Source organism: Melanostigma gelatinosum (assembly GCF_949748355.1).
Source record: "Melanostigma gelatinosum genome assembly, chromosome: 17".
In the NCBI taxonomy this organism is placed as follows: domain Eukaryota; kingdom Metazoa; phylum Chordata; class Actinopteri; order Perciformes; family Zoarcidae; genus Melanostigma; species Melanostigma gelatinosum.
This window is the reverse complement of record NC_136650.1, coordinates 17627594-17654078: the sequence shown is the minus strand read 5'-3', so window position 1 is coordinate 17654078 and position 26485 is coordinate 17627594. Positions and strand designations below refer to the sequence as shown.

Sequence of the window (26485 nt, the reverse complement as noted above, 5' to 3'; positions counted from 1 at the left end):
TTCTACCAACCCTTGTTGTTTTTTTTACTATTTCTGTTACAAACAAATATGCACATTAATGTGCGTTTTAAACTGACCTACTACCTGCTGGATTAGAGGGGCACGTGAGGACAGCGTGGCTGAGCAACGTTATTGCTCTGCTGCAAAAACAACAATCAGTACAACAGCAAGAGGCATCTTTCATTTCCTCCATGTGATTGTGGTTGGGTTTTTTTTATATCACATGATTTTAGAATTTGCGAATTCTCCAAAAGGCTCGCCACATTTCTGTGGCACAAAGTGGAGACCTGTCCGGGTCTAGATTATGTTTCATCAACAAGATGATGTCTGTTATTGTTATGATACTATAGAGCTCAGAAGGGAGGGAGCATCGTTCTGCACATTATTTTCATTGTTGATTCATCTATTAATCATTCTGTTATTAAATCTATATAACGTGTACAATAAGGTTATCAACAAATGCAGTGAATAAACAATGACAGAACAGATAAAAGCAGCAAATATGTACATTGAAGAAGTATTACAAGTATTTTACTTTATTTTTTTTAAATAAATTATTTAAATGTTAATTGATTATCAAATTTAATTGTATTCATTTTTTTTGTGATAACATTTTTGATTTTCAAGATATGTATTAAAAATCAACCGTACATTACAATGTATACACACGCATATATACACACATACATACATACTGTACATACACATATATACCTACACAAAATAATAAATACATATACATATATATATAACCAACCCTAACCCTAACCCTAAACCCTAACCCTAACAATTCCAACAATAAAGAAACAGGATAACAATAGTTGGAATGCTTAACAGCATTCCAACAATAACACAGTGGCAGCCATACGCATCACTGTAACGTCGTAGTGTTTGCAGCTCTATTCAGAGCACCGAATGCATTATTGCACACATTTAAAGGAGCACTCCACCGGTTTTAAAGATGTGTCCAAGTGCACCGCTAGATGGCTAAAGGTTCTACACTTATTGTTTTGTATCAATAAGTGAGGAAAAGTAGCAGAAAGGGAAATTGTACTTGCAAAATACATATATATCTTTGATGCCTGCTGTCATGTTTTTTTTGCCAGAACAACTTCCCGAGCTCTGGATGTGTCCTCCAGTTTCCTCTCATCAGCCCTGAAGTCTCTCGGCTGCTAAAGCGGGAGCATTAACGGGCTTCTTGTGGCTCCGATAGGCCCCAGACGGCCCAAATGGCTTTCACCGTGTCCTGTCATTACAGCGTCCTTGGTAGCAGGTGACATGTGAGGCCACCGCTACAGCTTCACGCATGTCGTCCGTATCGCTCCTCCAGGCACTCTAAGGAAACACGGCATGCAGACGTACGCTCTGAAACTTATGGGGACATAAAGTCTTCTACGTGTACGAGTAGAGATATTATATTTACGCATGAAGAAGAAAAGTGCTCCTTCATAACCGTGACAGTCTGAACCCTTTGAGGACAAAGTGAATGTATTGATGACAGAAATATGGTTTTATTTCATTATTAAACACGCAGATATTGTGGCTGGGTGTCCTTCGTTGGATCTGTTGTGTTACTTGAGACGATATGTAACAAAAATCATACTTTTTGGAGAAACCTTAAGTCGTCATGCTTCAAAATGAAGTGCTTGGCAGATGGTTGAAGGCCAGCTGCAGTTTTCTGACGTTAGAATATCAAAGATCTCAAATGTTAAAAGTTGGTCCAAACACTCACAGTCAAACAGACACGTCGCTGTAATGTAATTTAAAAAACGGCTGTCACTAAAACACGGGGAAATATCAAAGTTACCCTTTTTAAGGAGCCAGTTGAGGACATCACAACATTCATTCTGACCATCCGCTACAGTTTGAACAGGAAGTGGGAAACGTCCTACGGCGCTTACTGTACATAACGCTGAACTTGCATTCCTCTCATTGGAACAAATCTCTTCCCGGTGCAATATATCATCAAACTCCGTGCTCTTGCCTTTCCCACACCTGGAAAATACAATATTTTTTTTAACTGTAAGCGACTACAGCGGTAATAAATCATCGCGTACTTTGCGCAGAACCTTGTGTTTATGATTTAAGATGTGTCATGTAACCGGCACTCCCATGCGAGTGAGGCTGTGTAGTGCACACACACACACACACACACACACACACACACACACACACACACACACAGCGTACATCCACGCTTAGATAAGGGTGACAACATTCCAGCTAGTCATGCAGCATGGGGACCCTCGGGTGGCCCCCCGGTCATCCATCATCAGGACTTCCCCCAGCAGCAGAGACGCCGGCTAGAATGTCAAAACCGCCGCAAGCGAACATATTTCCTCCCCGCCGGCAACCGGCCTACGACGACGGGAGCGGAAATTGACTCTCATCCTTGTTAATGAAAGGATACACTCGCCTGTGTGTGTGTATGTGTGTGTGTTGACATCCTTGCCTACGCATTTGCTTGCCCATGTGCTTGAGCACGGGGGAAACGTGTTGGCAGAAAAAAGCGTGCACGTGTGCTTTTTGGACACCGTATGGTCGGGTGTTAAGTGTCGTGTTTACAGTCTGTGTGTGTGTGTGTGTGTAGAGGTGCATAGGAATTGGTTGGATGCTGTCGGTGACCCTGGAGGCCGGCGTATGGACCCAGCTTGGGCTGCTCTGCTAGGTGGAAGGGCCTCTGGTTTCTGCGACCCACCCCGTGGAGAGAGCAGCATGTTAGGCAGAAGGCCTGTCAGCTGCAGGTCTCATTCACAAATCACCTAGTGGACACACACACACACACACACACACACACACATGCACACACACACACGCACACACTTATTATATCCAAGGAAGCCCCTGCTCTCTGGAAACATGTCATTCTGAGAACGTGTACATCGTGTTTGATCCATTATTATGGCATTATTACATTCTAGTCCGACTGAACACAATCAATGCATTCTATACACCTCAGACTCGTGGTATTGTGTGTGTGTGTGTGTGTGTGTGTGTGTGACGGCTCACGGGAGTGACTTGTGACTTGGACTGAGCAGTCAGTGTTATTGAGAGTGACACTTGTGCTTTTACTGTGAACAATGTCCATGGTAACAAAATGTGACGTCTCAACCATTTTCAACATGTTACTCAATTTTACATTAAATTGTCATGATCTTAGAAACGATACAACTTTTTCACTCTGGTATTTAGCTATTATTTTCATTAACAAACAACCTGTTGATTATTACATTTTTTAAACAAATATGCGGCCTGAGACCTGCTGTGTGAAGGCAAATGGCTCAACGTGAGCACAATTAATCATCATTTTATTGCACTCTGACTCTTCAAATCGCTGGAGGTGCAATATTTGTTCAAGGTAAAATAGCATTATAGATTAAATACAATCATGCAGCAGAGATGTCCTAGCCTACACATCATATTTGGATTGCTGCAAAAATCGGAATAGTTTAGCCGTAGCCTCACAGGCGCTCTCTGGCTCCTCCATGGGAAAGATGCTGGTGAAAACCTCTTTGGGGAATAGTCAGGTGATAACTCCGTGTGGGTTTGTCTCTCGAGTGACTTTAAATATTGATCGCAGCAGCTTTAATGTAGTGTGGACACGTAGCATTGCATTGATAGAGCCTCTGAGGAGAAAGTAGTTTAGAGTGCAAGGAAACTGACCTGAGTACCTCACACCGACCTCCACACCACACTCTCTTTTCCCCACCTAGCCTCTGTCCTTTCCTCTGTCCTATCCTCTGTCCTATCCTCTGTCCTTTCCTCTGTCCTAGCCTCTTTCCTATCCTCTTTCCTATTCTCTGTCCTTTCCTCTGTCCTATCCTCTTTCCTATCCTCTTTCCTATTCTCTGTCCTTTCCTCTGTCCTATCCTCTTTCCTATCCTCTTTCCTATCCTCAGACCTGTCCCCTGTCCTGTCCTCTATCCTATCCTCTTTCCTATCCTCTGTCTCATCCTCTGTCCTATCCTCAATCCTGTCCTCTCTCCTTTCCTCTGTCCTCTCCTCTGTCCTGTCCTCTATCCTATCCTCTGTCCTGTCCTCTGTCCTGTCCTCTCTCCTGTCCTCTGTCCTATCCTCTGTCCTCTGTCCTGTCCTCTATCCTGTCCTCTGTCCTCTATCCTCTGTCCTGTCCTGTCCTCTGTCCTCTATCCTCTGTCCTGTCCTCTGTCCTCTATCCTGTCCTCTGTCCCATCCTCTGTCCTCTCTCCTGTCCTCTATCCTCTGTCTCTGTCCCGTCCTCTATCCTGTCCTCTGTCCTGTCCTCTATCCTCTGTCCTGTCCTCTGTCCTCTATCCTCTGTCCTCTCTCCTGTCCTCTGTCCTCTGTCTCTGTCCCGTCCTCTGTCCTGTCCTCTGCTTACTCCTGTTGACATTGTCATGGTGGATCCAGGTCGGGTTCTCTGAGCAGAGAGGATATGTGCTTCTACAGCGCGGGCTCTTTTCTTATGTAACACCAGTTGTGTCTATGTTCCTGTATGTGTCCCACAGTCGGTCTGTTGTCCGTTATCCTGACAGAGACGGCATCGGCGGTAGATAGCGATACTGCTGACTCAGCTGGTTCCTACAGGTAGACCTAAGCATCGTCTCTTTGCATCGTGAGCGTGTGTCAGAATATCACACCAGCGTCTCTCTGTTTCTTAGATTCAGCTTCTTGGACACGTAGAGCCTCTTTGGCACACGGACTGTCTGTTGATTCACTGTTGGTGAAAGAAGAGAGCATATGGCTGCTCTCTCCCTGCATTACGTCACCTTGATATCCAAGCAGATTGGTTCACATTTACAGCTTGTTTTTACTCTGTATCCTGCTTAACGCAGCGCACACAGCCCGGCCAGATGCATCAGGCTCAGCAGCGTTGGTATTGATCCATCTGAGTTATATAACATCGTGCAGAGCGTTCAAGCTCCTGTGAAGACTTTGCATGTGGTTGTTATCGGCCATCCATTAGCTTCCTGGTTCTGCTTTTCTCCCTGGTTCTTCTTTATGCACTGATGGACTCTCACTGGCAGGGATTTTAGATTCAAGCATCTTTATCTCAACCTCAGCCAGCGTCTCAACCTGTTGACGTGCAAATGTGGCCGACTTTCTCGGTGATATTTGGTAAAGTAAGGAATCCAATCGGTACCAGAAATTGTATTATTAGCAAAAGCATACAACTAATTTGAAAGATTCTTTGGTTTCACATCTTTCACATTCTCCGAGTATCTTGAGGTTAGATTGTTAATATTATAACTTGGCGCTGCTGCTTTTGGGTTCATAAAATGTCAGAAAAAAGTTTTGAAAAGCAGCAAATCGTCACATTTGAACAGCTGGAACTAATACATGTTTGGCAATTCTGTTTGGTTAATCGACTAACCGTGGCTGTTTGATTGTTGTTGCTGTTTTTCCTTATAAAACAAACCAATACCTCTTTCATTTTAAAGTGGAGTAACATGCAAAATGCTTGCTATTATGTTGATTGTCATTCTTGTAGTTGAGAAAGTACGCAGGCTCAGATGATACCTTTCCTTATGCCACCAGGTGGTATGAGACTTGAGACCAGACGGGTTGATTCACACAGTCTTCTGAGACGCTGCTCACGTGGCTGCAGGCCTTTGTCATCACGGTGGTGATGAGTGTCTGCAAACAGTGTCACGGGTTTCAGTCAGCGGCCTCATACCGAAACCCACGCTCACTCCCTGAAACCACAAACACTCGCAGCAACAGCCCAACTTTAGACGTGGGGGACGAATATAGCAAGATGCTGGTCATCCGTCCTATATTTAGCTTTTCCTCGAAATATTCCCAACTTGTTTTCTCTAGCTTGCACAACGCCGGCCATTCTACGCCTCTTTGTGCCGCTCTCCTTGTCCCTGATTTGGTGTGCTGCCGCTCGAAATATACGCGTTCCACACCTTTCAGTCAATGAACCTGTAGTCAGTGAGTCTCTGTATGTATGTATATATATATATATATATATCTCAATATAACACAGTTTGTATTTATAGAGTAATTGGTTTACCACGTTGGGTTTAGTGAAGTTCAAAGAGCTGAAAGCATCTAGAATGCTCTGGCTTTAAAAGTTACAATGATTGTTGTAAACTGTCACTATTTGGAAGTCACGCGTACAGTATAGTTTGTATTTTAAATGAAGTATGAGCTTTTATCAGCCTGCAGTGCTGACCGAGGAAGTGCAGAAACATCAGCCGGTGTCTGGCACAGCCTCCAGCGGCCTGTAGGAAGGTTCTTTCTCGCCCAAAATAGGGCGTTGGCGGTGGACCACCCGGGCAGATCAGTCTGAAACTGTGATTCCTTTAATCTTTGGTGGTCCATGCTGCACATCAGCTTCCCGTACACTTAGATAAGGATAACAGAGCAGTTATCAGTATTTATTTGTGATCCTTAGATGTATTAAATACATACAATAACATATATTTTGTCAAAAAAGCATCAATATATGTATATTTTCCGTATTTCACTGCTTTAATGCAGCGATTACAACTTTCTTGGCTGATTTACTGTTTTAAAAAAATAATCATAATTATGATTGACAGCGAGGCTCCAGACTAACTTTTACCACCACTGTCCCGTAACTACTTGACACATGTATTTTGAAGTAGAATTGGGAGTGCCGCGGTGGGGGTATTATGGTCACAGTGCCATGGCGCACAGTACAAATCTTTATTATTGCACCTTGAGCACACATACAGGCCTCTTTGGTCCATAAAGGTACAGTTGTACATACATGGATTAAGTATGTTATTGGAACATTTGGTAGCAGGGTTTGAACCAGCACCACCCACCACAGCTGAGCTCTGCACAGCATCTGTCAACATGGTCTTCTGTTGGGGAAGTCGTCCAGCAAGCGGCGCCTATTTATTCTTATTTTTTTGTTCTCTGGTCCGTCTGTGGCGTCTGGAGGGAGTCAAGGGGACCAGTGGTTCTGGTGCTTTGTCGGTAGGTATTGGCTGGGTTTACACACACACACGTACTCCAGCCTTCTAGATCCAGACACTCTTATTCTTCTAGCCAGGTAGACACTCTGTACATGAGAAGGGCCCTCTGCTTCAGACATATCCTCAAACATGGCATCCCACATCTTAATAATGCATGAAGCACCACAGGCTGACTCGGTAAAGATCTCCCTGTACCGTAGGATTCTGCTGTCCCGGTGGTCTACGTGAAGTCCTGGTGAACTGGGATGCTGAGGAGGACCCTTCTCTCTCCTCTTGACGGACGAGGTGGCCCTGTGCCCAGAAACCCCCTCTGTGGCACTGCAGGATGGAGCCGGCACCGTCCTGAGCTCGGACGCCGGTGCTGACACTCCACCGCAAACCAACCAGGGTCGGGCCGATATATATGCGCGTCTGCCAGTATCGGCCAGTATTGACCAGTCACTGTGTTCTCCCCTCACTACAGCAGGCAGACTTTTAAGCAGAGACTTTGCTCAACTTAATCTCTAAACTCTGCAGTGAAACTTCTTTTCAACATAATCTGCTAAGCTACTTTAAAACGAATTGATATTTTTATGCCTCTGCGTCGGCCTCAGCCGTGGCTAGCATCATGTTTTCGGGGGATGCCTGTCCGTCCTGTCCATTCTAGTAATATCTCAGGAACGCATTGAGCAAATGTCTTCAAATTTGGTGCAAACGTCAACTTGCACTCACGATTGAACTGACTAGAATTTGGTGATCAACGGTCTCTGTGACCGCTCAAAATACGTTTTTAGCCGTAACTCAAGAATTCTTATTACGACAATTTGTCGTGATGACATTTTGGACGGACATGGACGTAAACTGCAACACGACTGGTTGGCGGAGGCATACAACAGCGAGGCGGTTTGTTTTTTCATGTTAACAATGGATAAAATGACTACAAGTCATGGGAAAGTTGTCGCTAGAACGAATTATCACCGGAACAGTTACTAAAGTGCATCCCTGCTCATTGTTCTGGTTTCATGGCCTGCAGCTTGACTGTTTTGGTTTCGGTTACAGGAAGTTAGTGATTGTAGTTGAACTCTGTGATTTGACCCACAGCAGTTGTGGTTGTGATACAAACGGCTCATGGAGGCACTTCAGCTACTTCTTCTCGGCGACTCGGTCAAATATGAACACATCAGACATGATACTCGTATTTTAAGAGTCAGTATGTCAGTAAAAAGTCCAACTTCAGTCAAATCCAATGTGGGAGGATTTCCACCACTGAGGGTGAGAAGTACAGTACAAAAACAAATCATTCTACAATCTAGTATACTAACTTTTTTGTGGGGGGGAAACTATTGTACACTGCTAACACACAGGAAGTGCAGTTGTGGTTGACAATGGAGAACTTTTTGGGGTAATTTCTTCAGTGATAAACCAGCAAGAGCTGCTGATATGCATGACAACTAAAAGAAGCTCGTCTGGCATTTCAGAAAATTGGCAAAAGTAAATGTGCGTTTCCACTACTGCTATGTAAATATTAGGAGATGGTTCATTGACACAAACTGTTTATTATTGTCCAGTCGGGGGCCATTATCCATTGCAGAGGAAGTCTCTCGCTCTTCCTCTCTGTCCGTCCCATCTCCTCACCTTCCCTGCTCACCTGTTTCCACTTTCCCTCATCAGCCCTGTAGCCCCCCCCCCCCCCCCCCCCCCCAGGTAGTATTTTACAGTAGATTGAAATTATATCCAATCTGATGTTTTGGCAGTATTTGAAGGAACGGCTTTAGAGGTGACTGTTGGGGTCAGGTCTATAATGATGAAATAAAATTGTCTTGTCAGCAGCCTTAATCCAGAAATGTAAGTACCACACGTACCCCTTTTTTTTAAATATTTGGAGCCCTCCTCACAAGGACTCTCTGTTGCCCGGTGCAGGACGGACGCCCTGGGCTCTCTTCCATTCCCCTCTCAGCTTCTCCTTTTTTTTCCAGATGAGTGGCTGACCGCCTGCCTTCATCCCACCGGCTGGTATTCCCTCAAAGCTGCACATGTCTGCAAGCTTTTAGCCTGAAAAAAGTCAGTTGCGGAGGGACGGAGGGGAGGAGGGGAGGGGAGGGGAGGGGAGGGGGGGGGGGGGGGAGACCCATGGCATAAAAGAGCGGGGAGTGATGTCAGAACTGCCTGGACTCGTTTCAGCCGGACCCCTGGCAGGAGTGTGGATGCTGTGCTGTGTGGTGTGTGTGTGTGTGTGGACATTCTCCAGAGCTGCTCTTAAAAACTGGATCCCTGTGCCCTCTGTTGCTCTCCATGCGGGTCCTTCAATGTTTTTTAGGGGTTTTCTCAGAATGCAGCAGCACCAGCTCTCCACCTGCATGCTGGAAAGTGGGACCTGAATGGGGAAACTGTGTTTTTAAAAGTATGAAGTACCCCCCCCCCCCTTTCCGATCAAATTAAAACACCAGCCCGCTCGCCCGGCCCCTCTACCTCTCACCGCTTTGCCAGCTGTGCAGCTCGAGACCGCTGCCAAAAGAAACACAAGCTTACGTCAACTTCCAAATAAGGAGCTGCTACTTCACTTTGACCTGAGAGAGATAGAGAGAGACACGAAAGGGTGTGTGTGTGTGTGTGTGTGAAGGAGGTGGAGATAGATATGGAGAGAGTGTCCCCTCCTCCTCATTCATACGCATAATATACTCGGCTACCTGTTTGTCAGCCCAGTGCACGTACGGCGGAGACTCGATTGCCCCTCTCTCTTCTCCGTCACTCTCATTCATCTTTCTCTCTCTCTCTCCTTCACTTCGTCTCCCTCTGGCTCTCTCTCTCTCTCTCTCTCTCTCTCTCTCTCTCTCTCTCTCTGCTCTCCCTGTTTCCAGTCATTCACAATCGGAGGACAACACCACCTGCTAACAGGTAACAAAAAAAAGAGAAAGAAGCCATTTGATATCCTCTCTGTTATCGGCAGTGATTTTGATGTGTGTGTGTGTGTGTGTGTGTGTGTGTGAGGTGATGTGAGTGACATTATGTGACTGCTGGGAGGATTTTTCTCCATTCAAGGCTTTGTTATCTGCAAAAGGCTGCAAACATCAATGAGCCAGTGTGTGGTGGGAGAAAAAAAACAAGACTCATTTGTGGAATCATACTCGGAGCAAACGGAGACATTTGAAATGAATATTTGTTTGCCGTCTTTAAACATATAGATAGTGCAGCTTCTGCCGTGAGGGTGTTTGTGCGTGTGTGTGTGTGTGTGTGTGTGTGTGTGCGTGTGTGTGAATGAAGGAGAGGGAGAGTGCATATAGTGAGTGTGACTGTATGTATTAAAGCTCACAGCTCAGACTGGGAGTGAATGAGCTCCCTGTGTTGTTCATCCAACCTCCCTTGCTTGGCATGTCCCCCCCCATGTGGACTGGGGAGCACTCCCGGGGTGCACACACACACACACACACAGACACACACACACACACACACACACTCCCCGCGGGCTCTCCTTTCAGTCCCCGCGGGGAGCCGCTGTCAGGCTGCTGCTTTCTGACTCGCCAGCTAATGCTAATGCTCGGCTGACATTGCGGTGGGAACACAGCAGCAGACGAGGCCATTTGTTGCTCAGTTCACATGCGAGATGAAGATTTAGGTTGACGGGGAAACAAGTTCAAATCAGCGCGCTGTTTTCACTGTGTTTCACGGAACTGTCAGTGAAATTACTACTTTTGGACTCGACATCTGAATGAGTTGAATCATCTCGTTGTTTCAGTTGGAACTTAATGTTAGAAATTGCTTATTAAGTAGCTTATATTCAAGGTAATTTACATATTTTACTCATAAATCGGTTGTATTTTGAAATACTCCACAATTTCCTCCTAAAATGTGGCCCAAAATAAGGTTTTGAAACAGTTCATTTGATTGAATTGTTCAGAATACTATCGCTTAGTTTCTCATGCTAACCGGTCCGGTGTTCTTTGTCATCCCCACGCATGCCTTTCCTCTCCGGTTCCTCCTGAAACACCGGAGGAGTATCGGTGTACTACGGATTCAAGACTCCCAAAGTATTGATTTCTTTCTCTCCAAAAAAAGCCGTATAGCTTCGAGGAGGGAGGCACCTCCGCCTGCCGCTCTCTCTCTCGCTCTCGCTCTCTCCCCCCCCCCCTCTCTCTCTGTAGTCGGTGAGGATGCTGAAAGATAAATTTAGCCCTCCAGCTCTCCTTCCATCTGCTGCCACATGGTTTAGGGCCGTTACCATAGGAACCACCGCTGGGTGCCCATTAGTGTGAGAGGAGGAAATTGATAAGATTTTTTAAAAAGCCATTCATACAATATTCTCTTTCTGTGCGCGGTATGTGTGTGTGTGTGTGTGTGTGTGTGTGTGTGTGTGTGTGTCAATAGATGCAACATTTCAGTTTTTGGAGTTCACTTGAGGTGATGTGTTTCAGCACCTGCAGATTTGCAGCCAACTCTGCAGATCGTAACTGAATGCCCACACTGCAAATACATCAGAAAATGTATTTTGTATTTGCCCACACAGATTTTGGGGATGTGCACTAAATGCAATATGTATTTATACTTTACACATTTCTCATATCACCGCTTAATGCCCTTATGGGAAACTTCTTTTCTCTCTCTCCATGGGGGACAGGCTAATGTTCATGGAGGACGTTGGCCCAGGTGTGATTAGTAATATTAATGATGGCTGCATTACATTAAGGTGTGACGGTTCAATGAATCTAGTATTGTTCACACTGACTCACTGGTATGGCTGACTGGAACACCATAAAAGTTACAAAGCCATGAATTGAATTCGATGCGTCAGAATGTCTGCGGAGAAAATGGTCTGTTGTTTTTTGGAAAAAATGTCCGACAGTGAATAAAAAGCCACTCCACCTCGTTAGCTTTAGACTCCTATAACATTGTCAGGAGTATCTTTTATTCCGTGCTTTCGTGCCAAAACCTTGCCTACATTACCCACAATGCAACTCGACTGCCGACAGTGAGGTAAAAGAGTTAATAGTTCGGCTGATGTAGCCTCGAGCGTCTAGACTCCACACCCCCAGATTCTTTTTCATTCTCAAACTTTTAGTCTGAATCCCCAACCAAGGCGGACTCGGGTGATGTCACTTGAGGCAAGGTATCCGATTTCGCACAATTCTTTCTGTAGCCTCAAAATGCTTCATACAACTTGTTTCACAGTAGTTTACTTCCCTAGTTTCACATATGCAGATCGTTTACTTCCTGTGAACAAACTTTGTATACAATCAGTGCAGTTCCTCTTTTAGGAGGAGATGTGTTGGTATTTGATGGATTGTAGCTATAGATGGACGTTGGTATTCTCACTAAATATATAGTCAACGTGTGTGCCTTTTTAATTAACACAGGACGTTACACCCAGACGTGTGATGAAGAGAGCCTTCCAACAGTTCACCTAGAGAGACTCATTGAGGCTGGGATTCATTTGCACCACAAGAGGTGCAAATGAACAGTCTGAAGTTAAATCCGGAATCAGTGTGACACGTGCGAGTGTGAATGAGCAGATGCGTTGCATGATTTAAAAAAAGTGTCACTTGGTCTTAGTTGCCAGTTTTGTCCTGTAAGTGCTCAATCTGAATTGTTTTCCACTCTGGTCATTGTCACCCTCAGGCAGAGTGTGCGGGGGCTCCGAGCATCTCGCGGTCTGAACTCTGGGCCTTATTTTCACTTTTGAGTCTGACTCTCCTTCAAAAGCTCTTAGTCCGGTGACATTACCGGTCGGACGTACATTTAGCACTGCAGGAGATGTTAAGATGGATAAAAAGTGATGTTGGTTTAATTTTCATCCAATACACGCATCCACGAGCTAAACCAAAGACGGTTATCCACCTGTTACCAGTAATTTGGATATAATCCAGCAGCTTTGCCGTCTTCCACCAGAACGTGGGTGTAGAAACCAGCTGGTCCGTGCGTGGGATGCCTTGTTGACTGTGTCAGTATGCTGGCACAAAGTAACATTGGGAGTTCTCTTCAGTATCTCCACTCACACCACCTTGTGTATGCACTCACAGCTAACAGCCGACCCTTACCTTTTATTTGGCTTGGCTTTCTTTAAAAAGTAAAAGATTCTTTTCTTTAAAAGATTCATACACGATTAGGTAATGAAGCAGACCTCCGTGTCCTCTCATGTGGCAGTACTGTACATTAGCACTGTCTGATGATTATCATTTTGAATAAAGTGTGGTTTGATAATGGAAGAATGCAACATGACAAACATGCAGTATTCATTCGAGCATGCTGAGACACTGTGCCAGGTTCACGTGCCACAGTCCCTTAGTTAATCCCAGTGCAATTAATTATGCAAAGAAAACTTCATGCACGGCAACTCCATTCAGTCTTGAAAGATTCAGAAAAAAACAATATTGCCAAAGCATCAAAATAATAATAATATTCTTCATTGGGTATCGTTTTTTCCCGTGCAGAATTTTGACACCGAAATACGACATAAACCATTCAAATTCAACAGTATTCAGCAGCCGCGAGAAAGTGAGAGCTCGATATTATGACACATACCAGTGATTACGTAACACAAAACATAAATATCTATATTTGGCCAGCGGGAGGGTCAGAGGGTTGTCTGTGTTTCCAAGTTGAATTGAATGCACTGTTTTATATAATGAGTTTGTTTGTCTTCACAGATCTTCATGTTGAGAAGAGTGAAGAATCCTAAATTCAGTTAACTGAGCATCCGACTGTGTGGCAGCAGGACTGGCCGAGTGCTTCACGATGGGCTACTTTAAGTTTGCACGGCAGAGGACTTCCTCCACAGCGCACGACATATCACGGCTGCATTCTCTGATGCCGCAGTTCTACATTTGATGGCGTCATTCGTCTGTCGAGCCATAAAGTCCAAGCAAAGCAAGCGGGGATTATGAAGTCAACCGAAGCGGATGTAATTTAATAGAATTCACCCACATTCAACCCATTCTCCAGTTAATGATTCGGCTTGAACTGTGTAGCCTGACACGGGCGGACGCATCCCGCGTGTCTACCTGAGGCTGTCCTTCCATTTTATGGAGGCCTCGCATAGTCGCCTGACGACTGGGGAGCAGTCCGGAGGTCAAGAGCATCGTCAGCCAGAGTCTCCTCACCGAGGACCGCAGCCCAAGTCTCCCTCCCAGCCCCGGCGGCAACAGCAAACTGGCTCCCCAAAGCCCCGTGGCACACTGCAGCAACCCAAACAGTCCAGAAGACAGAATCCTGAGCGTAAACGTCTCAGGCACCAGCGGCAGAGCGTTGACTCAGACGCAGCGCTGGAACACAATCGTGAGGCAACAAAAGCTACCACAGCTTCTAGTCTGTCGCCAGGCTCGCCTTCCTCAGCAGGTGGCCCCACCCGCTCCAAACCCGAAACCCAGGACGGCACCCCGAAACAAAAACGTGAGCGCAAGCCTCAGAGACCGGGCAAATACGTCTGCACTTACTGCGGCCGTGCGTGCGCAAAGCCGAGTGTCCTACAGAAACATATTCGCTCACATACAGGGGAACGACCTTATCCCTGCGCCCCATGTGGCTTCTCTTTTAAAACCAAGAGTAACTTGTACAAACACCGCAAATCGCACACCCACAGGGTGAAGGCAGGTCTGGCACTTGGGGAGAAGAGCACTTTAGAAGAGCAAGTCACGGAGTCAGAAGATGAAACCAGGCAGCTGGTATCGGCCTCTTCCCTCGCAGAAAGACAAAGCAGTGTAGCCTCAATCAAGAGTCATGAAACGGACAGGGCCAAAGATTGCACCGGAGGAAACGACGACTCTCGTGCAGTGAAAAGGAGGCTGGCCCTGCGTCTGAGTCGAGGAAAACATGGTCCTCGAGACTTATCCGATGAAAATACTTCCTCTCTAATTTTAGGGAGTAAAGGCAGTACAGAATCAGGCTATTTCTCTCGCTCTGAAAGTACTGAGCAGTCACAGGACAGTCCCCCGAACACAAGTGCCAAAAGCTATGCAGAGATCATCCTCGGCAAATATGGGCGTCTCGGACACCTACAGAGGATGTCCCGGCAACATAACCAGCAGACCTCTGGTCAGGAGGACAAAAGCATCGCATTCACAGTCCCCAAGAAGCAGGTCATCGATCATATCACCAAGCTCATCACTATCAACGAGGCAGTGGTTGACACCAGTAAAATTGACAGTGTAAAGCCAAGGAGATTCTCACTCTCCAGGAAGAATAGTTCAGAGTCACAAAAGAGTTCCTCTGTGAAAGATTCATTAATTCACAGCCCTAAAGCTGGAGATCTGGGCTATAAAAACAGTGGCTCCATCACCATGGGAGTTCCATGTGAAAAATTTCATCATCCATCCCTAAACGTGGAGCGGCCAGCTGGCCAAACATCCACCGCCCCTTTGCTGAGAAGTCACTCAATGCCATCTGCAGCAAGTTCATTTGACGCCTCCAGTGGTGGCCTCAGCAAGTTCCGCTTAACTCAGTCCTTTGATGAACGACAGCCCTCTGAAACGCCGGCATCCCGTCGTTACCGGATGCTGAGACGGCAGCCGGCTATTGAAATCCCGCTCGGTGCCGAACTAACAAAAGAAGAACAAGAGGGTTCTCGTTCACTTTACCCCGACAGCGTCACCACTGTGCCTGACCACAAGCAAAGCCAACCGCAGCCATATGAGTGCGAGGCCTGTGGCACTGGATGCAACGATTGGGAGGGTTATAAGAAACACAAGAAAAGCCTGTGCTTAGCACATCATCCCAAAAACGAGGTGGTCATTAGTCAAACGGGGTGCTCACAGCTAATTAACCATGCAGTCAGAGCAGGGGCTTCAGCAATGCGCAAGAGAAGGAAAGAAGAGAGTTTTGAATTGGATGATCCCTCTTCTCCTTCATTGCCGTCTCCTGCCCTCTTGTCAGGACCGTGTAAAGACGATGTGGCTTATGAGGGGCCCAGAAGACCTCCACTACAAACCTGTTCAGTAATTCAACACACTCGCTCATTTGAAAAACAGGAATCTTTTTGCAATGATAGTCAAGGCACCGAGGTAACAAAAAACTCTCCACCTCATGAAGAATATCAACCGGTGCCTCAGAAACAGCCCCAGCATTCGACAAAACTAACAGCTCGGAAGCTGGTCCTCCAACACAGCGTGCAGGTCCCGGAAATACTGGTTACAGAGGATTCCAACATGAGCGCATCCACCTCGATAGAGCCAACGTCCACGGTGAAACATTCAGAGAAACCTGATGAATTTCAGTGGCCACAGAGAAGCCCATCTCTGGCCCAGCTCCCCATTGAAAAGCTTCCTCCAAAGAAGAAGCGCTTACGTCTCGCCGAGGCTGCCCAATCCTCAGGGGAATCCAGTTTTGACTCCATATCCCTTCCTCGCAGCCCTAGTCAGGACAGTAGTGCATCTTATGCGTCTAGTCGTTCCACATCCTTCGAAGAGTCAAATAGACCAGACATGGAGATCGCAGGATCAACACCACTGAGGAGATCGAGAGCTCCTCACATGTTGACGGTGCCTGGGGTGCATCAGCACAGAGAGATGAGGCGCTCGGCATCAGAGCAGGCGCCTCACGACCCACTACCGAGTGTCCTCATGGCTGAGACCCGCAGTAAGTCTTTTGACTACAGTTGTCTGTCCCCTGAGCGCTCCGCAGTTGGCTGGAGGGAAAGACGAAAGTGTCTCCTCATGAGACACACTGCAATCAGAGATCCAGATGAGGAGGAGGAGCAGCAGCAGTGTGCCATGCCGAGCCGTAGTCCCGAACATGTCAGCTCCACCACGTCTTCTAAAGCGAGCCCGACTTCTGCGTACTGCAGCAGGTCCCCTACCTCCCCTTCATCAGGTGACACAGTCTTGCGTAATCCAGCAAGACTACAAGACAAAGAGGTCTTCTCTCAGTGGAAACTCAGTCAAAATATTCAGTTGACGGGCAGCACAGAACTCGCATGTATAGATCCTGCAAAAGAAGAGGCCTCACACATCCATACAGAGCAGCCGCCTCCTCAAGCGCCGCAACCCTATCCTGCACATGGCCCATCAGGGGCGGCCAGAGCTCACTATCTCCCCATGTCTACAGGGCTGAAGCTAGAGATTCCCTTACTACATGATGATGTTCGAGTAAATCCCTCCCACATCCAGCACTCTGTCCCGCACATCACTTCCAGTCTGGAAGTCCTGAGGCCAGTCCCATCTCCAGCAGTGGCGGTGCGTCTCCAAACAGACACACTCACCCTAGCGTGTGCCATATACACTACATTCTCTCAGTCCACCACCCCCAGGCCCCAGGAGGCGGTCGATGCTGTTCCACACGATATGGGCAACCCAACAGCTGAAGACAGGAACCATAGGAACACAAGTCCAGACCCTCAATTGTGGTCCGACGATGGCCTCAGGATGTCGGGCCCAGGGGGCAACAAGCGCATGCTTTCCCCTTCGAGCAGTATAGAGCTCCCCCCTGAGTCGCAGCAGAAACGAGTGAAGGAAGAAGAGGAGGGGAAGGCGGGATGTGTTGACAAGGCATCAGTGGACACATGCAATCAGGAAGTCAAAAGGGAAAATCAGACATGTCTACCCAGTGTTTGTTCTCCCATTGCACATGTTGGCCCATCGTACCCCAGCCTGCTGTCCAGCACCTGTAATAGCTGGTGCTATTTGAACTACATTAAACCAAACCCGTCTACTCTGGATGAACAGCAGCCCTCAGTGTATTCGTCGTGGTCCACCAGCAGCTATGACCCCAACCCACCTGGCCTCTCCAGCAAGACAGCTCTCTCTCTGCTGCACTGCAAGCAGAGGCTCAGTCCGTCCATCTACACGGTATCCCCCATGACAGTCAGGACCACTGAGTCAATGGAGCAAGAGGACAACAGAAGGCCGTGCTCCTCCGAGGTAATTACAAAATGATTACAATTGTAAACCTGTATTTAAATAGAGCAACACGGAAGTCTGAGAGAGGGGTAGTTGACATGTTTAACAAATGCTGTTAAACACGACGTTCAATGAGACTTCCCAATTTTTGTCTCCCTGGGCATGCTGGAGCAGAGTTGGTGAATTTGCCCATGTCTCTTTCGGGTGTAGGTTTACAACAGCCAGTCGTACTGCAGAGACCACGAGGGAACGACGAAGGGGCCGCTGTCAGCAGAAGACGAGGGGTCAGAGAGAAATGAGGAGAGGGAGGATGAGAAGAAGAACGTGGAGGAGGAAGTACAGTCGTGCTCCAGAAATAAACAACCTCCCGAAGTCTGGATCTCTGAGAGAGGGTGAGTATGAACTTATGACAGCTCAGCATTTTCAGTTGGAGAACATTAGCTGATAACGTCAAGGTTACACGCTCTGTATTCACAGCGTTAAATCCCTCGTTACTGCTTGCGTCATATATTGTGGTATGTTGTGGAAGCCGTTGTCTGTCCACCATGTTGGAGAGGCCATGGGTTGGCTGTCTGCACCAACAGAGCCCGTCTGTTGAGGGGCTGAAGCCAGTTCCTTTGCGCCTGTAGAGATTAATTTACACCAACCTTCACAGCCATTCACATGGAGCAGCAGCACGTTTCGTTCTCTTCCACTGACACCAATGGAATGAGTAGAAAATATACAGTGTGTACATGTACGTACTTGGCATTAAGTCATTAAAGGGAGCCTGATTGGGCAGAAAAACAGACAAACTGTATAACAAGAAAAGCACTGGGGTCTAAGAATATGATGAGAGAACAGAAAAGAGAACTATTTCAACATGTATTCATTTTTCTGTCCTTTTATTATGAATTGAGTATTCCCCAGGGAGGTTAAAGGTGCAATGTACAACATCTGAACTCATGCTCCAAATGAATCGGGGGCAGCATTTCAGCTCTACTACTTGGTCCACACAATCAAATTTTACAGTCATCAGTTCTGAAAAAAAATGTAAAAAAGCTAACTACTACCAGTAGGGCAAGAATACGCAAAATTTGATTCAACGGCTGAAACTGCGAGAGCTACCGGAGCTCTCGCCCACTCCTCTCTCGGTGAAGTCGTTTCCTCGTTTCTGCCACTTTGGATTCAATCCAACAAACTATCATAATGCACACGGACCCTGTGCCTTATCAGTCAATAGGCTGTTATGCACCAACAAACATCCAGCCGACAGTTTCACCACTGTAATAAATCGGTTTTCAATACAGCATATTGAATGGTGGAATCAAATTTAAACGTGTGTCACAATAGCAACCTTACTTCTGCTTAAAGCTATATTACCAGATGATGACGCTCACTGAAACGGACCAACAATGAGATGACGTGTCCTGATGTAGAAAATACTGGACTCTTTGTGTTGTTTGTCAGGACGCTTTGCTGCATACAATGTGATTCTTTTCCACGTTATTTAATCGTGCACGGTAATAGTCACGGATCAGAAAGGTCATTTAATCCACGTAAACAAAGATAGCATGAACAGCAACGACTGATTCTTAAGTAAAGTTAAAAGCAGGCTGCAAATATGTACGGTGTGGATTCATTTTGACACAGCTCTGTTATTTATTTGTCTTAATTGAAGCACGCGCACTTCTCAAATTCATTTGCAGCGAGGTTCAACCAGACACGCTCAGTACTTCTGATACCCATCAGAAATAGACGCTGCTGTGATGCGGGGCGAGTGCAGAGAGGTGCCATCTGTGTGTCTCTTTTTGGTTCGGGAGTGTGTGTGTGTGTGTGTGTGTGAACAAATCCCTGTTGTGACTCATGTTGACGCTCCTCACAGCCTTCCCAAACGAGTGAGTCATCCTCACGCCTGCTCGCTTTCCCCTTCACTGTCTGTTCAGTCTGTCTGAAGGACAAAAAGACCAAACTGAGGCAGCGAGGCAGTTGAACGTTGCCATTTTTTTTTGGTCGTTCGGAAAAAACAAAGGCAAAAGCACCGAGACTCCAATCTTGGGCGTAAATAGGTGCTGCATGAAAAGCCGATGAATATAGCTGCTTTATAGTGAAGGAGTAAAGTGTCCCGGCATGAATTTAAAGTGTTTCTCTTTCATTCACTTTTTCAAGACTGTAAAAGCCACCGTTTATGATACCTGCCGAGTTTATCCAGCTGCGGAGCCTGTAGTGAAAATAGAGGGAAAAAAAACAGCCGATTATAATCAGAGCGATTGTTTCTCGTAGGAATGTGTTTTCATTTTCTGTGTTTTTTCATGCTTATTTGGAGCAGCAGCTGGTCTGGGCCAGGGCTTCCCTCCCTCTCCGGCCTGTTTTTATTGGCTGGCTGCAGCAAACCCCCGGACCTTGGGCCACATCGTAGGCTCCCCCCTTGTTTGGACATGGTGGTGGTGGTGTGAGCTGTGATGGGGTTATAAGGCAGTGGGAGGGTGGGGGTGTCTGGTTTTGGCTTATGAAAGCTGCTCTGTTGAAGCTGAAGTACCGGTAGGTGCCTCGCTGAGGGACCCTCAGTGTACACGGAGGGGTGGACCCCGGGCCCAGCTGCCACAGTGTGAGCTCACTGTGCAGAAAGGGCCAAACAGATAGTGTACTCACACTGGATACATACTGGCACTAAAGGGGCTGCTTACAGGTGCTAAAGGGCCTGCAGACAGTCTGTCAGCTCCAGTTACACTCGTATTGATTGTGACGATCATCCTGAGAGGAGCGGCATCGATGGACAACTGACAGGGAAAAGCTCTGAGGACGAAACTGAAACCTTGCTGCTCTCTTCACACCCACAGATCAAATGAGAAGTACGCTCTCGTGCACGGCGGAGGGAAGTGCCAGTGTGAGGACTGTGGATTGCACCTGAAGAATACCACCAGTGTGCCGCAAAAGTGCCCCCATCGCATCACAGAATCCCCAGCATACAACTGCAAACACTGCAACCTTTCTGTCAAAGCCAAAGGTGAGGAAATCACCGGTGACGTCTGTGTTCACCGTGCATCCGTTGTGAGCTCAGCCTGCCTGTTGTATTTCACAGGAAGCCTCAGTGAACACTTGCCATCTGAGTCCCATGGAGAAGCTACATTAGATCAAATATCTGAGCAGTTTTATAATATAACGGACTGACGAGAGAACATGGTCTGAAAAACATCTATTCAGATACCGTCGCTAATTAGATCAGTCCTCTCTGCCCGCACAGCACCAGGATCAGCTGTCAGCAGTCATGTTGCTGTTGTGAATATGGTGGCTGATCAGACTGTTGCTGTTTGTTTTGTTGTGTGTTATTAACATGATGACATCGTAGCAGAAGTTGTCTGAGTGTGGAAGTTCAAAACGTCTGCTTATGTGATTCCTTTGATGGCTCAGCAAATAATGTTTTTCCATTAGCACCACCGCTTCATGTCGCTATAGGCGGCCCTTTTTATTGGTGACTACCCACAAGCATATCCACTGCTGTAACCTGAGCCACATGCACTTGTCTTTGACTTGATAAATAACAGCACTCTAAATTCTGTTGACTTGCACTTTGTCACTTAGATTGAGCAACGTTTCACGTTTGTTTGAAGAGAAATGCAAACATTGGTGAGCTGCATATCAAAATCTTGGGCGTCCGAGACGTAAGATACAGTATGCGGGAGGAAGAAACGCGGGAGAGGCTCTCAAACGTTACACCCAGGGGAGAAAATGTGCCACAACACGGCACACTTACACCTTAACAGGTCCAGATTGTTTCCTGGATGTCTCTACACATTGGTGCAGCTTGAAAGAGTCTGAAATTGGAGAGTTGAAAAGAGACTTTTTTTTCTGTCCTAGGAGTCTGTGAAGAACATCCTCTTCAACCAGATGAACAAAAAGATCCTCAGTACTCCGATCGGGGGAAAAGTCGACATGACGAGGATGACAATGCCGGGGACAAAGATGGCCGAAAAGATGGCGACGACAGGTCCGAGGTGGCTGAAAGCTCTCGCACTGCCTCTTCTGATGGTGAGAAATCTCACCCAGGAGGCCTGCCGATGGAGCCTGAACCCAGCCGGCACGTCCCGCTTTCCCCCGAGGGTTCGACCCTGAAGAGCCCGGCCGGCGCCAGGAGGGCCATGTTCGCCCGCAGACGCTTTGACGCTTCAACATCGGCGTCCTCCGGAGGCGGCTCCCACTCTCCAAGCGCTCAACCCACAGAGATGCCACAGAGGGAGACGTCTCCACCTCGCAGCCCGTCACCCACACCTCCTCGCCAGGCCCCCGCTCCCCCTTCCTCCCCCTCCTCACCCAGTTGTCATGTCTCCACCACTGCTCTGAGACCAGTCTCCCCAGTTAGAGGTCTTTCTCCTACAACAGTCCAGTCCTCTGGGCCTCCAGGCTCCTTCGCTCCGTCTCAAGCATGTCTTCACCTAAGAGACCGACCGTCTAACGCAAGACTGGTGAGTCCCTTCAGCTTTTGCTTCAAAAAAACAGCATTTTAATGACCCCCCCCCCCCCCCCCCCCCTATAATCTAACCCAGCCATTGTTTTGGTCTCGTTCTGAATCTGTCGTGACGCTCTGTTTTTTGTCGTGTGTATAATTGGTCAAACTGTGGCTTTAGTTCAAAACCGCGGCCTTCACTCACCTGTGACTTCCACCTCTGTTAGTTTAGCCGACGGTTTTAAATACATACGGCTTTTTGGCTCACAAAGCTAATCTTGTGCGGCTCAGTTAAATCCCAGTAAGTCAACATCCAGAACAAATAGGCTGGTACATACGAGGGTATTTTAGAGTCCCACATTTATTGGAAAGGGAAGTAAAAGGCAACTCTCTCCTGTTTTATATCACTCGAACCTTAAAATAATGCAGGAGCGCTTTTAAATAGACGCGACATGTTTTCCCTGGGCAGCCGCCGGTAAAACGAGACGCGGGCCGATCGTTAGGCACCAAAGATTGCAACCGCATGTCGACGACGAAAACAACGTGGGTGAATATCATCAGTTCACCCGACTTGAATAAATAAAAAATAAAAAACTCCAAAAGTGTGGTTATGTTATGGTGTAACCTCACCACTTCCTCCTCACACTAATATAGGTCTCACAGGAGTAGATACTAATTCACATTTTGCACACAAAGACGTATCTGTTGACATCTCAGCTACACCTGTAGGTTGGGTGTGTCTAGTAAGGGGAGCCATTTTTAAATATCTAAATATTTGATGGGTACATCTATGTAAATATATGCTAAAAAGGAAAACACCACACTTGACTTTCTTTATAATCTCTCTTATATAGATTTTCTTACCGCACATGTTTTTGTTTTTTTTACTGGTTTTAGTACTTTGTGCTTTGTTGCACCTTTCAAACACACCCGACAGTGATGTCACAGAGTTCGGCTGTGCATTACTGCGGCTGGATGGGAAGTTAAAGTGCAGACGGTCTTTTCTGTGCAGTGGGACCTCAGTCTGAAGAGTATTTATGCGACTACTTTATCTCACTCTGTATCAACATTCGTCACAATTCTGCGCCGTTGAGCCAATCACGTCACGATCCCACCACTCCTGGCTACCACTTCGCATCCACAGACACACACACACACACACACACACACACACACACACACACACACACACACACACACACACACACACACACACACACACCCTCTGTACAGAAGTAGCAGCCATTTCTCCCCCCCCCAAAAAAAGCCATTGTTATAAACTTAGCTCTCTTTCTCCTTGTCCTCCTTATACTTTGCTCTCAAATTCGCTGGCGTCCACCGTACATCAACTGACTGATATCTTGCTGACACACTTGCTGATATCCAAACTGAAAGCCATTAGCCGTACAAAAAAAAAAATCTGAGCAATACATTTAAATTGAGCATTAAGGCTCGCAGCGAGAATGTAGCCGTAGTCTGTAATAATGTATGAACTGTCTGGACCTCTGCGACCTGATGTGAACTCCACATCTCTGTCAGCTTCAGCTGCTAATACAATGTCCCACTCACAGAGGCAGCTTCAAACTAAGTCCCAAAAGAAACATCTATATATATATATAACACGTCAGCAATGCTTTTTTTGATATTATGACTAAATTCTTATGAACCTTTTTAACCTGTAGGGATGAAAAGCCTTCCTCTGCTGGGTGCTAACTTCCAGCTCTTCCCCAGAACCACCAAGGCCAAGCAGTTCGTGTACTGATCGAACCATTCAAGTTCCACCTCTTCTTGTTTTCTCGTAGGCTGTGGATGAGGTCGCTCTCAGCCACACCACCGCACATCCCACGCGGCCCCGGGGAGCCCACACCCTGCTGAGTCACCTCCCTCTGCACTCCCAGCAGCCGAGCAGGGCCCCGAGCCTCCTGATCCCCATCGGGGGGATTCACATGATCCAGCCCAGGTCCACCCTCCCCCTGTACAGCCTGGTGAGCAGCCCCATAGCAGCCACGGCAGGCCCCGCCGGGAGATCCTGGAAGCTAAGTGACGCTCCGAAGGGGAGGTTTCCTCCGCTGCGGCGCCAGGATACTCTCAAAGAGACGCCGCCCAGCAGCCGAGCCGGCCCGCCGGACCCCGAGGCGTTGGGGGGAACGTCCGGGAGCGGCCGACCGGACGCTTCATTGCACAGAAACAGTCGAGGATGCTGCGGCGTCCAGCAGCCGTCCAGTGCCGGGACAGAGGCGGGGCATCCGGAGGTCGTCGCAGACGCACACGTTACAGAGGTGTGCGTTTACCCCGAGTCCACCCAAGGCCAAAAAAAGGCTCCTTCCTCCCAGACACAACTCTGATAGGAGCGAGAGTCTGAAGGGACAGTGCAAAAGACCGAGAACCAGAGCCTGTTGCTAAAACACGGCACTGGCTCGGAGGCCGAGGGCAAAAAGGCAAGAGCACTTCAGCACCGCTTCTGAATGACGCTGTTATGTAATTATATGAATAACATATATAGACACTATGTTAGATATGCAGTATGTTTTGTAAATCTTTTTTTACCCTCTTGTTTGATGTCATCGGTGTTAATTTATTTATGTGCTATTATGCAAATTCTGTACTATATGCAAAAGCAGCTGGAATGAAAATAGACAAAGTTTGAATCAGTTTCCCTATTAACCCCTTTGACAGCTCTACTATACTATTGCTGTGTTAATGTACTGTATTACCAAAATGGACATGGAAAGGTACCACAAATATTTATTCACCCCGACCAGTATTTTGAAGTGCAATTTTATGTCGAGATTGTGGTTTTGAAATGTCATTCTTAAAAGGCTGTGATTATTATTTTGTCCGTTTTTAGTTGTTGTTGTTGTTGTTTTTGTTCAAAGAAGCAGGGTTACGATCACCTCCTTTTCTAATGTCTTCAGGAAAAGAAGTTTCAGATGAAGACATTTGGAGTGCACTGACAAATAATTTGATATCCAGAGGAAACCTGTTTCGCGTACATGGTAGCTACGGTACAGTTCTTTTCATAAAACAGATACGTGTATTTTTGTGTTGTTGCTTTTATAAATGATACAATCACTCTGTCATGTTCATGTTTACCATTAAACTTCTCATTTTTACAGATTTATATTAAAACTGTGTTCCACGTGTGGGTTTTTTTCAATCATTTCTTCCTCTTTTTAAAATGTCATTATTCAATGTGAGCAACACAGAGTTACAGTTGTTGTGCAAATAACACCAAAACTCTTTTTGGGTTAAACTGACCCTTTAAAGAGCTTAAAAATAAAAAAGCCTGATTTTGTTTTCCTGAAAGCTGCAGATACTGAATGTGGCGCCTCCCTGTGGCTGTGGTAGGATTGTACTTGATGTTGAAATTCCACCTCTTAGAATGGAAACACCTTTACGGAAAATCAATTTGGCAGCCTGCCTTGATTTATTCAACTATTAATTTTAATTGTGTGGCGCTTTACTGTGTCATTCTTTCCTCTCCTTGTGCTGATTTGGCCGTGAAGGCAGCTCGCCTTTGTTTCCCAGAGCTGAAGGTGTCACATGTGACCACTGGGTGGCAGTGGAAAGCAACTTTAAGTCCATCTGCGCTCACGCTGCCTGTGTGCTGGAAGGGATGACGTCACACACTGAAGGTATCGGACCAATCACCCAGCAGATAACAGACATACAGCAGCAATAATCCGATACTTTCACATTTATATTTCTAAGGAGAGACACTGTAGGAAAAAACGTTGTTTTTTCATGATCTGGTCAATTTTGAGATTCTGGATTGTTCAGCATGTATAACATGTCTTCTTTCAGACTAATGGAAAGAACATCCAACATACACATTAAGGTGTTTATTACTACTTTGTCTGTTTGCGTCGGCAGATTTCTCCTAAATTCTAAATTCACCAAAAGTGCCTCATTTGCATAATTAAACATACAATCTCAGATAACTTGTTACACAAAATATATGATGTATATATATATAATGTAAAAAAAAATCATGGTGGGAGTTTCATGGTGATGTTCATTCGTTAGTTTTTTACCCGATTCTCCTGTAGTGTCATGCAATGTGCAGAGCCGTTTTCTCTAAATAAGTTTTTGCTCAGACTGAGGCAGAAATCTACACTTCAGTGCTACATTCAATACAAACGTTCCAGTTTGATTCCTATCTATTTTCTGAAGGTTTTTACAGAGGGGTCTGTTCATGAATCCTTCACAGCCTGATTAATAGAACATTTTATTTTTAACCAAAATAGATTTGTGTGGCTGTTGACAGTATTATGTCAATAAAATGAAACAATCATTTTGAACCTGGCTTTATCCAATGTTCAGCTTTTTGT

General features: G+C 46.3%; 1 protein-coding gene across 1 annotated transcript; it reads left to right on the top strand.

Moving 5' to 3' along the window:
- Positions 1-13924: 13924 nt before the first annotated feature.
- Positions 13925-25059, top strand: hivep3a (HIVEP zinc finger 3a; the record flags this gene model as incomplete). Its single annotated transcript, XM_079287701.1, has 5 exons — positions 13925-17752; positions 17942-18123; positions 20551-20717; positions 21569-22173; positions 23957-25059. The coding sequence occupies 5 exons, from the start codon at positions 13925-13927 to the stop codon at positions 24497-24499; spliced, it is 5325 nt and encodes a 1774-aa protein (XP_079143827.1). The 3' UTR covers positions 24500-25059.
- Positions 25060-26485: the final 1426 nt, after the last annotated feature.